Source organism: Salmo salar, chromosome ssa05, assembly GCF_905237065.1.
Source record: "Salmo salar chromosome ssa05, Ssal_v3.1, whole genome shotgun sequence".
In the NCBI taxonomy this organism is placed as follows: Eukaryota; Metazoa; Chordata; class Actinopteri; order Salmoniformes; family Salmonidae; genus Salmo; species Salmo salar.
The window spans coordinates 59860860-59875541 of NC_059446.1; the positions used below are offsets into that span (position 1 = coordinate 59860860).

General features: G+C 45.3%; 1 protein-coding gene across 4 annotated transcripts in view; it reads left to right on the forward strand.

Annotated features, from left to right (window-relative positions):
• sema6cb (semaphorin 6Cb) overlaps nt 1-14682 on the forward strand; it is a 123892-nt gene that overhangs the window by 76464 nt on the left and 32746 nt on the right. For all 4 annotated transcript variants that reach the window (XM_014200833.2, XM_014200832.2, XM_014200836.2 and 1 more), the window contains one exon: nt 8832-9040. In XM_014200833.2, the coding sequence (XP_014056308.1) occupies nt 8893-9040 (148 nt within the window). In that variant the 5' untranslated portion in view covers nt 8832-8892. The remainder of the gene's footprint in view (nt 1-8831; nt 9041-14682) is intronic.

Below are 14682 nucleotides of genomic sequence, written 5' to 3' on the forward strand. Positions count from 1 at the left end.
GAGATATATGGAGCAAAAAGCCCCCGGGGTCTGGGGGATGCCTCTCGATGATGTCATCAGTTGTGAGAAGGCGTTAATGATGTCCGGTTCATCCACTGAGGCCATAACCCGAACGTAGGGATGCCCTGGTGGGTCTGAATGGGAAGATGTTTGGTTATGGGATGTATGTTGGGAATGGGGACTGTTTGTAGCCCAGACAATGATGAAGCGTTTAATCTCCACAGGAACAGTGAAGCACGCAGGCATGATAATACCATTACAGCGAGGAGCATTCTCCAGAACCCCTCCATCGCTCCTCACCTGATTTATATGTCCCTTCATCAGCATCGACTTCTCAGATTGGAAAATCATTCATTTATTAAAGAGGTCGGCCATTTTGTGCACCAGCTGCTAAAGAACATATTGTTGTCACCAACCCGTCTTGCGTGCCCGCTTCCTTTAAAAAAATGATATTTTCGGTTAATGTGACAAGGATGGATCTGGTGGGTGACGGCAGTGTGATTGCGGACGCTATTTATCTTCCTTTCACAACTACTCTGTCTCTAATGTTATGCCTGAGTCCTTGACTAGGTGCTTTCTACATGTTTTCACACGTGTCATTGTGTGCTTGTCCTGCGTCATAAGGGCTCTATCTATGGCTCTGACAAACATGGTACAGGTCCTTCAAACAGAATAAAATAAATATATTCAATTGGCACAATGCGCCTGAGATGAGTAAATTGAGGGGTTTGATTCATCTTCCTTCACTACCTCTAAAGTTCACTCGCAGATGAAACATAACTCCGGAACACCGTGACACTCCAAATTCACTTCGATAATTCATGTGTCTTCCAACTTTCAGAATTGGAATGCAGAGATTGAAGTGCAAACAGTGCACCCATCTAATTGGTGCCTGGGGAGGTTCTATTTGCTGGAGAGCATAGAGAAAGATGGAGATCAAAGAGCTTTCTGTTAATAGAGATGTCGCACTCTCTCATTGTTCCCCACCTTAAATACGGAGACGGATACAAAGGCATTGTGAGAGCATCATCACAGCAGTCCTCAGCTCAAGCACCATTCAGTGCCTTAAAGAAAGGTTGCTCTCCACATGTTTTAAAACATTTTATTTACTTAATTGACCCCGTTTCTAAGGGGCTCAGTCTCAGTACCTCTCCTTGTAAGGCCATGGTATAGAAGGGTAGAAGGAAAATAGCAAAGAACACTCCGTCTCCTTCATGAATTGTTCCTTTCGTTATGTTAGAACATTAGTTATTAAACCTACTGTACAGTTCGTTGGCCATAACCGTAAACTTTGTTTCTTCTATTTCTCATCGCTCTGCAGTGAACATAATTATTGTTGTCCTTCAGAATCAGCCTGGCACCGATGCGCTGATAGACAGGCTTTATTTCTGCACTGGCAGCAGAACGAGGGCTCGCCAATCCAGAGAACCACCACAGTGCCTAATCAGAGCCGTGTGATGAGGGGGATCAGCCCCCCCCCCCACACACACACACACACCCTCTCTCACTCTCAATGAGCCCAAATCTAATCACAGGGAGGCAGACCAGCCGCTTAGCTCGGTCCCCCCGCCCATTAGCTTGCACCGCCACCCAAGGGGCCCTGGCACAAGCAGGAAGACACATCTCCACCCCGCTGCTGCTCTGTACTGTACCACCAAGGCTGAACTCAGGGGTCCTAAGTGATAGGAGGGTCCAGGGCTAGCCCCCCCCTTGGTGGTTATAAAGAGCCACTGGAGAACGCTGAGCGATCAGCAACCTGATGAGCACTGACAGCGCTGCTTATTCACCTCATCCTCTCCTCCCTTTCTACTCTCCCTCGCTTATATCGGTGTGGCGCGTTTCATCTTTCCCAGCAGGAGTGTGGTGAGTAGCATCTTCATCTGGCTGCTCTCTCTGCTCTACCCTCCTCTCCTCTCCCCTCCGGGCGGTCGGCAGTTCTGGTGAAATAATGATAGTACCAGCGGAGCCTATAGTCTACAAAGCGTAGTGGGAGGGAGCACTATCTCTGTTCCTATTGTTGACCTGTCAGAGGAGAGGACACTGCACGACAGCAGCGTTGAGTTTGCCATATTTGTATATTGTGCATAAAAGCGAGGCTTTGAATACCGCTGACTTTGATGTTGAAGATACGTTTAGTGTGAATACTGACAGTTTTGCTATTGTTTAAACTTTAATTTAGCTCTATGAATGATGTATCTTTTTTTTGTTCTACCACCCGCATCAACACTGAAATATTAAAGCTGTTGACATACTGCATGTTATGATACAATTGTATGTCATACTGGTGAGCCTGTTATTTTTAAGCATGTACTGTGGGAGTTAAACTGCTGCTTTGTGAAATCAAACTCTCAGAATTTGAACCTTCTCAAAAGCTGTTACTCCTGCTTGCAATGCAACTCTCTTCACCTTTTTGACTTGTGCCAAACAACTGCCCTCTCCAGGTTTGAGAAAGTGCACCACTGCAATTGATAAAGAGCTTCACTGCCCTTCCCAATATGACTCATCCGCAATCCCTCCACAATCCTTTCTCCACGGTGCTAGATAACCAAACACTTTCCCACCCACCTTTAAAACACCCCTGAGGGGAATGTTCCGAAGACTGGCCGAGTAACTCTATGCACGGGATGGCTCCTGCTGTGTGCTGTTGGGTCTGGAGGCAGCCGGTTTGGAGTACTGAAATAAATGTAAAAATAGAAACAAACACACCACACACACACACACACACACACACACACACACACACACAATGACACCTCAACAAAAAAACAAACACAGATTCCTGTTCCCCCGCCTGGGTCTGCAGCAGCAGACTTTGAGGATCCAATTATGATGCCCTTGAGGGAATGACAGTGCTGGAGTTTCTGTCAATAGAGGTTCAGGTAGTGTTTCTCAATAACACTTTGAATTATTGATGATGGAGAGATTGAGAGAAGGAGGTAGATAACATTCAGTTTTAGTTATGAGGTGGAGACGACGGGAGGAGGGTCGAGGAGGGAGCTTGAACGACATCTGCATTTTCCCGCCAGTAGGTCTGATGAGGTGACCCGGGGTTACACTCATCCAAAGATGTCACACTGGAAACAGTAGAGGAAAATTGGGATAGCTAGATGGATGGATGGATGGATGGATACTGTGGATACTGTGGATGGATGGATACTGTGGATGGATGGATACTGTGGATGGATGGATACTGTAGATTGATGGATACTGTAGATGGATGGAGGGATACTGTAGATGGATGGAGGGATACTGTAGATGGATAGACAGAGAGGGATTTTCCAGTGAATTACAGGGCTTGTCTGAAGATAAAAATAAATAATGAAGACGAGGCAGACAAATGAAGAGGATAACCTTAGTGTGTGTCTGATCCGTCTCTCGCTGATAGCCTTTGGGGCTTTTTTCATCTCAAGTAGACACAAAGACGATGGATGACGCTCTCAGCGGTTCTCCCGATCGATCGGACGACCGTCTCAGTGTCTGTGCCTCGCATAGATCCCTGTCTGAAGTCTGGCCAGCTCGCCCGCTGTGGCGGGATGCCTTACAGGTTTAGGCCCAGACTGGTGGCAGTGGCACTTTTCTCAGAGATTGATACCAGTAAACAGAAAGTAATGGGTGCCAGTTATTTTTCTATGTATCGCTGCTGTAGTGTGTTTGAGTTGTCAACATCTCTCGGTCCTTGAACATTGGTGAGATATTTCAAACCAATATTTAGATGCTCCCTTTCAGTCTAATTTTTAGAGAGCCCTCAGCCCACGGTTACTGAACCTTTGAATGGACTTTGTACAGTATCACTTCTTCCTATAGTACAACTTTAGTTGACTCTCACTGTCAACTTGATTCAGCCCAACATCATTCCTAGAGAGAGAAGCTGGTGGGGATGAGTTGGAGGCTTGATGGGCTGCCGTGGCTGACAAACGAGCTTTAATCTGTGGGGACCCTTCCGTGTGGAAGGCGTAGAGCATTCTTACGTAGGGTGACAATAGATGGCCCATCTCACAGGACAACCCGTCACTTTATCTAAACCCTATGGGCGAGGAGGCCATCACAGCATCCCTTTGGGGCAAGTTGAGTGGCAGTGATGGCAGGGAGGGTCCTGACCTCCACTGACAGACACATCTCACCCTGGATGCCATGGTGCCCTGTGTCTCCGCTCCCCTCTCCCAAACTCTTTCCTCCTGCCCATGCAACTGTCAGATAAAGACTATATGGAGAGATTCCACGACACTGCCACCATCCGTTTGAAATGCAAATTCCAGAACTAAGGGACTATAGGGGCCAAAAGGAAAGCAGCCAGCCGTCATTCCCTCTTGACCCAGCATGCTAATAGGGCTTTCAGAATGTTGTCACTGAGGCCTCCCTTGAGCCGCTCTCATGTTGCTACTGCAGGGCCTCTGAAATTCCCCATCAACTTCAACTGACATGTTGTTATTCAACAGCAAGTTTAAGTTTCTGACCCTCATCTAGATCAAGTGTTGACTTCATTCACAGAACTTGGCCTGTCAAAGCCTGCCAATATTGCAACTCTGACACTGACATCCAACATTGTTGCACTCCTGCCCCAACTGAAAGTAGAATTCAGAAGTAACTGATAAAGAAGTGTTTAAAACTACTGTGAAAGTAGTTAAACCAGCAGAGGCTATAAACGGCCTGAAGCCTGCAGGCCTTGCTGGATGTGGTTGAACTTGTAGAGGTGCTTTCAAAGACTCCAGTAAGTTAATTTATGAGCAACAGTAGGATGAACTCCTAGCACCACCAGCATGTAGTAGTCATCTGAAAATCACCCATAGAAATCTCCTCCGTATCCTGCGGGAGCTGTTCCCCAATTATTGTCCAATGCTCCTTGATCCCAATTCCAATTTGCCTCGGCGGCGTCTGTGTGGTTAGCCATTGGAAATCTAATTAGCGAAGTTCCTTTTTCTGCGGGGCTCATGTAGAGAGTTGAAAGGGCCCTCGGGCAGAAGAGGGGCTTGTTGAGAAGTAGCATCTAACACAAAGTCTACAGAAGGCGGAGAGTTGAGAATTCAGAGTGATAGGAGGAGCATCACACTTCCTCAAAACCGTATGTGAATGATCAGCTGCATACAGTGCTGCCACACTGAGCACTCTGTAGGGGAGTGGATGTCTCGAGGTAAGAGGAGAGTTGTCAGTGACTAGAAAACGGTCTCTATTCAGCAGCTAATCGTCAGTCTTGTGATGGTGCATCATGGGACAGTGTTCAGGTATCGACAGTCAGATGAACTCTCAGAGAGTAGGGTGAGGATGTTGCTGCCCAGGCTTAACAACGGAATCTTCTGTAACGCAAGGTCACTCACAAGATGCAGGGTCTCGGGTGAGTTTTCTTCCAATGAAGTTGTTTTTGCACAGCAGAAAATGTATAAGGTGTTGGTCAAACTTTGTCGGAATGAAAAGAAAACCGAGTGCCATTTCCCGAAGTAACCTCAGTCTTGAATAAACAATGTGCTTCCTCAGCTATGAGTTGTGAAGTTACCCTGTTGTCATTTCATTAATCACTCTATTGAGTAACTAATAATATGAGAAATTATAACAGCATCTGTCTTCTATCAACTTGTAGATTTTCACACAGAACTACTATTGATCAATGAATGTGCTGTACTGTGTACTCCATGCACTTGGATGACTTTCTGGTTCTTTATCAAGCAGAACAATGGCCATTACACAGTCATAATCGTGGGATCACTGAAAGTAAACAGACCAGAGAAAAGTCACGATAGCTAGGGGATACATGGTTAGAGAGCTAAACAGGCATCGCAGTGTTCCCTTTTCCCAAATGAGGTAGACACATCGACAAAGGCCTACACACTCCGACCACACACACATTCTGCGGCAGATCATCTGGCCCCCTGTCCCTGCTCATCGCCATGGTGATGTGATAGTCCCCAGCAGAGCCCTGGGTGGGTAATGGTCCATGAAGAGCAGGGGGTAATGTGCCTAATCGTGTCTGAAATGACAGAGGCCAGGGACATGCACCCTCATTAAGTAGGCCCACGTATACTGGGGGTGGACTCATTCAATTCCTACTTCTCTGGGGCCCTGTGGCGTCCCAAGGCACAGGGGGGGGGGGGGGTTGGCTAGCTATCCCCCTGTTATCCAAAACAGTGAAGGAATTCGCCTCCCCCCCAGTGAAATGGCAGCGGTGTTCAGTTTGTGAGGTCACAGCATATCAGAGGGGGTGGGTCTGCATTAGGATAATGCGCCTCTATTTAGTTTGTACGACAGGTGTTGGCAGAAAATAAACATCCCTGAAGCAGACAGGTGCATAAAGCGGTTGATTGAGGATAAAATTGGCATTTATTCTAATTGCGTCTTTTTTATGGAACTGTGGTCCCTGGCCAAACTGAAGCTGGGTCATAAAGATTGACTTGTTAAGGTTTATGTAGGAATTAAAATGGATCCTTTTAAAAGATGACACCGTGGCCTCATCCACCCCTCATCAAGGCTCCCATTTTCTCATCATTAAGTTTCATTTTCACACAGTGCTGTGAAAAGCCCTCAAACCACCAGACTGAAGACATCTCATCAAACCACAGAACCAGCACTGTGGTCTAATCCAAGTGAATGTCAGATAATCAATGTGCGGCCCTCAATTCCTTGCCCTACAAAGAGGACCAACTGCCAGTATCTCCCAGATGGCTTGACAAGTCCAGTTCATTAAAAACAAAACGATCCCACACCTCCCATCCAAAACAGAACACAGAGAGAGAGTGTGGGTCGGGATAAGCAGTGGCTTATATCCCATCGACAGCTGTCAGCTCATCAGCCTGCCTCTCCATTCACTCTGTAAAAGGCGATTGATTAGATAAAGAAAACGGACAGCAACAAATTCCTAAAGGGTGGTGCATGGTTTACATGTTTATGGGGAGGGTGTCACTGTCATCAAGCCCTAGATAAAGGCCTCTTGCCAAATCCCCAGCACCCTTCTCGAAGTGAACCCCAGAACAACAGTGTATGCAGCAGATCAAAGGGACTTATGCTAGTTTATATTACATTACTGTAGCTAGGATTTAATTGGATTACGTTGGGCATTTCGTCATAGCATTTTCCACTTCCACAAGCTCCACATCCATCCCCAGCTGTGTGGCTCGTCAACATGTGGAGAACTTCACAAACGGAAACCGCAACTGTTCAGGGCGCTGCTGATAAACACGCCAAGAAGCTCATCCACTCAGTGCCTTTGTGTGGAAATCTGTGGAAGGTCCAGAAGCCTCAGAGGGTTTGTAGGGTCAGTGAATCTGTTGGTCTGTCTTGCATAAGCTCCTGCAGGCACTGTGCTTGTCTTGTTGTGAGTCATCTTTGCATTTTCCTGGCTTTATAGCCATTGGATAAATCCTCTGCACTTGTCGATATTTGATCTCTGCCCCATCTCCATAACCTTTTGATTTTCACGCTACGTGTTTATGATTGGTCGTTGGTCTAGTCTATGCATATTCATGAGAGCAGAGAGACAGTTATGCAAATAATTTCGTAGTTTTATTGAGTTTATTTAGCATATTTTTAACTGCGTCTTTTCCAAGTTTTTTTTAAAATTTCAGTATCCCTCAAGCATTTGCATAATCCGTATAAATGTGAGCATACTCTTTAACTTGAGGGCATTGCTCAACCATCAGAGCATTTACAAAGATCTTAGATCTTCAATGATAGATTCAGATTAGAATGGGGGGGACATGCGGTTTGGCCTGCTCAGGCAGGAAGCCACCGCATCATATCCTGTTTGCTCAAGCTGTCTACCTCCTCTGAGAAGCCGAAAAGCCTGTGAGTTAATCCATCGGGAGTAATGTCCTCATATATCGCCCAGGCAGGACACGCAGGAGGCAGTAATTCATGAAGTAAACAGGAGCAGACACCGCCTCCCCTCGATTTATGACACTGTGATCATCGCTTGACCTCATCGCTAAATGCAACCGTCTCCTCTGAATCAGAATGAGGCAGCCCGTTATCAATATTGATGGCAGGTCATATCTCTGTTGACTTTATTTTCGGCTCCCCATTTAAAAGCTGTGTGGCAGGATCGCATTGGTGCAGTACATCAATCTGGGCTGTGCTGAGTTGAAACCCTTAGAGGACACGCTGCCCTTATTAAGTTGGTGCCAAAACACAGGTCACAGCATTCTGGAGATTTAGTTGGACAAATCCCTGCGCAATCCACATCCATCTGTCCCAGTCTCTCATCCCAGAAATCAAGCAGATGTGGAAATTAGCATTTCGAGACAATTCAGGTCTGACGCATAGCTTACCTGAGTGATTAATAATGCAGAGTAAACTCAGACTTGAATCTTGTTACCTTCTTACAGGAACCACTCGTTTTTCCCATCTAGTCAAACAATTTATAGTTTTGTTTTTGTATATTAGGTGAAAGTGAGTACCTGTCGCCTCCCCTTGGGCCTGGTGTCTTGTTGCAGACAGAGGGTGCCGCGTTCCCCTGTGGGGGCGGTGGTTAATTGTGTGAAGTCACCTTTGAAAGACTGAAGGCTGGGAGTAAATGAGCCAGGTGTCCCAGACAGGGGCCCTTGTGGCCTCACCTCTCTCTCCGTTCCTGTCGCTCTCCCTCTCTCTCCCTCTCACTCTGTGTTCAGGCTGCCATCACAGTTCAGCTAACACTCAATCACAATGCCGCACTGGCAGTGAGCATCGCATGCTAATGAGAGCTTAGCATCCAAACTCAGAAAGTTCCAACAGCTACTGTAGAAGTTGATAGCAGAATTATAGTGAGCATTATGAAGCCGATGCTGCTGTGACCGTTTTAACAGATATGGGTACAGCTAACTTTGTTTGTAGCTATGTTAACCTGTGTCTCACTCTCTCTCCTCTTCCAGGTGGTGGTGTGCCTGCTGTTGGCCATGCTGTTCTGGTGAGGTGTGGTAAACCCCTGCCAACATGAGGCTGGTGCCCGGGTCGCCTCGGCCCCTCCCCCTTCTGGCAGTGGTCCTGGCTCTAGTCCTCACAGCACTCTTACCTCACCTGGCCATTGGAGTCACACCCTTCCCCCAGGACCTGGTGCCAATCAGCACTGGGGGGAGAGAACGTGAGTGCAAGCCCGTCATGATGCAATGTTGCTCCTTAGTTCAGGGGGGCATGAAGTTCTGATGTACCGTTAAAGGGTAGCATCATGTCTAGTTGTATGTACACATATTTTGTCAGTTGTCTTACAGATCTATGTCAGTAATAGGATGACTTCTTCAAATACATAATTGCCACTATCGGAATAAAATGGCTATACATTTTAGCTATATGACATAATACAGCGTCTGATTGGGCCACACGTACAGCCCGTCAGTGGCACCTGATCAATAAGTGGTGTGGCCAGGAGGTCCTGGCGGTTACAGCCCCATCATTTATTTGTGAGGTGACAGAGACTGAGGCCTGGCGCTTTCATTGATCTATCTGGAGGAGCAGCGTGGCCGTTAGCATAAATAGCCACGCTAATAGATCTATATGTGGAGCCCATCTCAGGTGTAATGAGGGCCATTTGTCAGCAGGTCTGTAGGTGACTGGGCGTCAGAACCCCTCACAACTCCCCAGGATGTCCATTATGTATGGTAATACATCCAGCGCCCAGCTCCACCGCCGGAATCATCTCCCTCGCAGAGGCTAATTGGAGGAACTGGGTTAGTGGTTTCCATGGCGACGCGGCGGCCAAAACTTTAAAGGAAGTGAATGTGCTGAGGAGTAATTACAGGGACGAGCGAGCGTTCGCCCGGGTGGACTTATCCCGCTCCCTTTCTGCCCCACAGCGAATCACTGCTCTGCTTGACCCAATTGCCCCTGAGTTAAAATCTTTAAACAGTCGAGCCGGTCTTGCTTAGTTGGGGGAAAGATGCTTCCCCTGAGGAGATTGTAATTTCAGATAGTGTCCCATTTTAGAGGTCAATTTGGACGGGAAAGCCTAAGCCAGAGGTGTAGATCTCATTTTTCCCAGGGGTCGCATTCTGTCTTCATCGAGGTCCGGAGGGATGCGCTGATCATTTGTTACATTTCCTTTCTGTCAAAATGTGCTAGAAATTGCTCCCTGACTGTCTAGTGATTATTAGCGAGCTGGATAATCAAGAAATTGTATGAATATAGGTCCATCATTTGTACACAGTTTAGAATTTTTGTTTTGTAATTTCAAAGTATATTGAGTTCGTTTCTCACTCACACACACACACCAACTCAAAACACCAGCGGGCCAGATTGGACCCCCTCCAACCCACAGGCCATATGTTTGATACCCCTGGTCTGAGCAGTTAATGCAGCACTATGGGAGAGAAGATGGTCTACAGGCCAGCCTCGACGAATTGATTTTTATTGATTTTTATTTAACTAGGCAACTCCGTTAAGAACGAATTCTTATTCACAATGACAGCCTACCAAAAGGCAAAAGGCCTCCTGCGGGGAAGAGGGCTGGGATTTTTTTTTTAAAGAACCAAACACACATCACGACAAGAGAGAACACAACACATACATAAAGAGAGACCTAAGACAACACAGCATGGCAGCAACACATGACAACACCGCATGGTAGCAACACAACATGACAACAACATGGTAGCGGCACAAAACATGGTACAAACATTATTGGACACAGACAACAGCACAAAGGGCAAGAAGGTAGGGACAACAATACATCACGCAAATGAGCCACAACTGTCAGTAAGAGTGTCCATGACTGAGTCTTTGAATGAAGAAATTGAGATAAAAGTGTCCAGTTTAAGTGTTTGTTGCAGCTCGTTCCTGTCGCTAGCTGCAGCGAACTGAAAAGACGCAACCCAGGGAAGTGTGTGCTTTGGGGACCTTTAACAGAATGTGACTGGCAGAATAGGTGTTGTATGTGGAGGATGAGGGCCGCAGTAGATATCTCCGATAGGGGGGAGTGAGGCCTAAGAGGGTTTTATAAATTAGCATCAACCAGTGGGTCTTGCGACAGGTATACAGAGATGACCAGTTTACAGAGGAGCATAGAGTGCAGTGATGTGTCCTATAAGGAGCGTTGGTGGTAAATCTGATGGCTGAATGGTAAAGATCATCTAGCCGCTCGAGAGCTTCCTTACCTGCCGATCTATAAATTATGTCTCCGTAATCTAGCATGGGTAAGATGGTCAAATGAATCAGGCTTAGTTTGGCAGCTGGGGTGAAAGAGGAGTGATTACGATAGAGGAAACTAAGTCTAGATTTAACTTTAGCCTGCAGCTTTGATATGTGCTGAGAGGACGACAGTGTACCGTCTAGCCATACTCCCAAGTACTTGTATGAGGTGACTACCTCAAGCTCTAAACCCTCAGAGGTAGTAATCACACCTGTGGGGAGAAGGACATTCTTCTTACCAAACCACATGACCTTTGTTTTGGAGGTGTTCAGAACAAGGTTAAGGGCAGAGAAAGCTTGTTGGATACTAAAAAAGCTTTGTTGTAGAGCGTTTAACACAACGTCCGGGGGGGGGGCAACTGAGTATAAGACTGTCTCATCTGCATATAAATGGATGCGAGAGATTCCTACTGCCTGAGCTATGTTGTTGATGTAAATTGAGAAGAGCGTGGGGCCTAGGATCGAGCCTTGGGGTACTCCCTTGGTGACAGGCAGTGGCTGAGACAGCAGATGTTCTGACTTTATTCACTGCAATCTTTGAGAGAGGTGATTAGCAAACCAGGCCAAAGACCCCTCAGACACCAATACTCCTTAGCCGGTCCACAAGAATGGAATGGTCTACCGTAACAAAAGCTTTGGCCAAGACAATAAAAATAGAAGCACAACATTGCTTAGAATCAAGGGAAATGGTGACAACATTGAGGACCTTTAACGTTGCAATGACACATCCATAACCTGAGCGGAAACCAGATTGCATACTGGGAATACTATAGACATCAAGAAAGCCAGTCAGTTGATTATTGACCATTTTTTTCCAACACTTTTGATATATAAGGCAAAATAGAAATAGGCCTATAACAGTTAGTTTCAGCTTGATCTTCCCCTTTAAATAAAGGACGAACCGTGGCTGCCTTCCAAGCAATGGGAACCTCCCCAGAAAGGAGAGACGGGTTTAAAAAGGTTGGAGATAGGCTTGGCGATGATAGGGGAAGCAACCTTAAAGAAGAAAGGGTCTAAACCATCTGACCCAGATGGTTGTTTGGGGTCAAGTTTAACCTGTTGGGGCTACAGGTTAGCAATGAACCCTGAGACGGGATTGCTAGCAAGGCTGGAAATTCAAAACATCAAAAATCTAATAATTTCCATTTCTCAAACAATCAACTATTTTACACAATTTAAAAGATAAACATCTCCTTAATCTAACCACATTGTTCGATTTTCAAAGAGGCTTTACGGCAAAAGCATAAAGTTAGATTATGTTAGGACAGTACATAGCCACAAAAGTACAAACATCCATTTTCAATTCAAGGTCAGGCGTCACCAAAAGCAGAAACCAGCTAAAATTATGCACTAACCTTTGACAATCTCCATCAGATGACACTCCTAGGACATTATGTTATACAATACATGCATTTTTTGTTCCATCAAGTTCATATTTATATCCAAAAACAGCATTTTACAGTAGCGGTGAAATTCAGATTTTTTCTTCTCTGAAATGCTTCCGGTGAACAACGTTACAAATTACAAAATTACTATTCGAAAACATTGGTAAATTATAATATTGTCATTCAAATATTCATAGTTTAACATTTCGTAAATGCTACTGCATTGCCAGATTTCAAAATAACTTTACTGGGAAATCACAATTTGCAATAAACCGGGTGCTGTGCTAAGAACAATAGGCTAGGCTATACAGGTTAGCACCATCTTGTAACCATGTAATATCAAAATTACTATTGTCAATAATCCCTTACCTTTGATTATCTTCATCCATTGGCACTTCCAGGAATCCCATGTCCACAAGAAATGTGGTTTCTTTCAACAAAGTTCATAATTGATGTCCAAATAACTCCAAGTTGTTAGCGCTTCGGTAGGCTACTAAAAAGTAGCGCGGGGGGAGTCACGGCGAAAAGTAAAAAAAAAAATCTATTTATGTTCGTTCAAACATGTCAAACGTTGTTTAGCGTCAATCTTTAGAGCCATTTTTAACGTGAAACATCAGTAATGTTTCAACCCGACCTCTCCTGTGTCTTGAAAAACATATTTGAAAAATGTATCGCATCACATGATTGCGCAGGTGCAGCCAATAATGAAGTGACGACATCCCAGGGAGGTCAACTTCCCTTCCTTGTCATCCGGTCTCTGTTGATCATAGACGCTTCAAACAACTTTATAAAGATCGCTGACATCTAGTGGAAGCCGTAGGAGTTGCGAAATGAATCCTTTCTCACTGTGGTATCTATTAAACAATGATTAAAAAAAATTGTACAGCCACAAAATTCTTTTTTTCTCTCAGGTTTTCTCAGGTTTTTGCCTGCCATATGAGTTTTGTTATACTTACAGACACCATTCAAACAGTTTTAGAAAATTCAGAGTGTTTTCTATCCAAATCTGGTAATAATATGTATATCCTAGCTTCTGAGTTGGTGTAGGTGGCAGTTAAAAATGGGCACATATTTTTTTCAAAATTCTCAATACTGCCCCCTAGCCCCAACAGGTTTTAAGGAGCTCCTTTAGCACCTCGTGACCGCCTGCAGGGAGAAACTTTGTAGCGGGGCAGGGGAAAAAGAGGGAGGAGTATCAGAGCTAGTCGCATTAGAAGGGGTGGGAGATGAGGAAATGTTGGACGGGCAAGGAGGCATGGATGAGTCAAATAGGAATCCCGACTTAATGTGCCATGTGCTTCTTGTCAGTAACAACCACATCATCAACATTAAGGGACAATGGCAGCTGTGAGGAGGAGGGTTTATTCTCCAGGTCTTTAACCGTTTTCCAGAACTTCTTGGGGTTAAACCCACAGAGAGAGAACTGCTCCTTAACGTAACTAACTTTGGCCTTCCGGATAGCCTGAGTGCACTTATTTCTCATTTGCCTGAACGATAGCCAGTCAGCCTGAGTATGCGTGTGCCGAGCCTTTTGCCAAATGCAATTCTTGAGGTGGAGTAACTCTGCAAGATCACTGTCGAACCAGGGGCTGAACCTGTTTTTAATTCTCATTTCCTTTATGGGGGAGGGTTTGTTAACAATACCACTGAAAATATCAAAAAATAAGTTCCAAGTGTCTTCGATCAAGCTGATTCTTTACCATTTTACAGAGGCCAGTTCATGAAGGAGGGCTTGCTCATTAATGTTTTTTAGCAAGTGTCTATGACAAATCAGGACAGGTCGTTTCACTGAGCAGCCATTACGAACACAGGCTGTAAAACAGTGATCACTATGGTCAATACAGAAAACACCAGAATGATACCGATCAGGATCATCCCTTGTGGGACTGGTAATAATCTGAGAAAGATTTAGGGAGTCCCATTGCTTTAGGACTTGGTCAGGTGGTTTAAGCATGTCCCAGTTGTTGCAGTGTTTTTGTTTTGTCTAGCTCTTGTGATTAAACTTAGGGTCTAGAGATGCTTCCCGCTCCCCCCTCTTAATTTACACAGTTAAGTGTATTATCTCTAGCAGCACAGAATAGAGTCATGGGATAGCCCACATTAACAGCCACCTGACATTTAGAACAAATTGCAATCTGGGCATCTGCAGCAAATGTGGGGCAAAGGAAAAGCATACAAAATAAAAACTGAGAAAGCATACTGCAATCAGAGGGTTTTA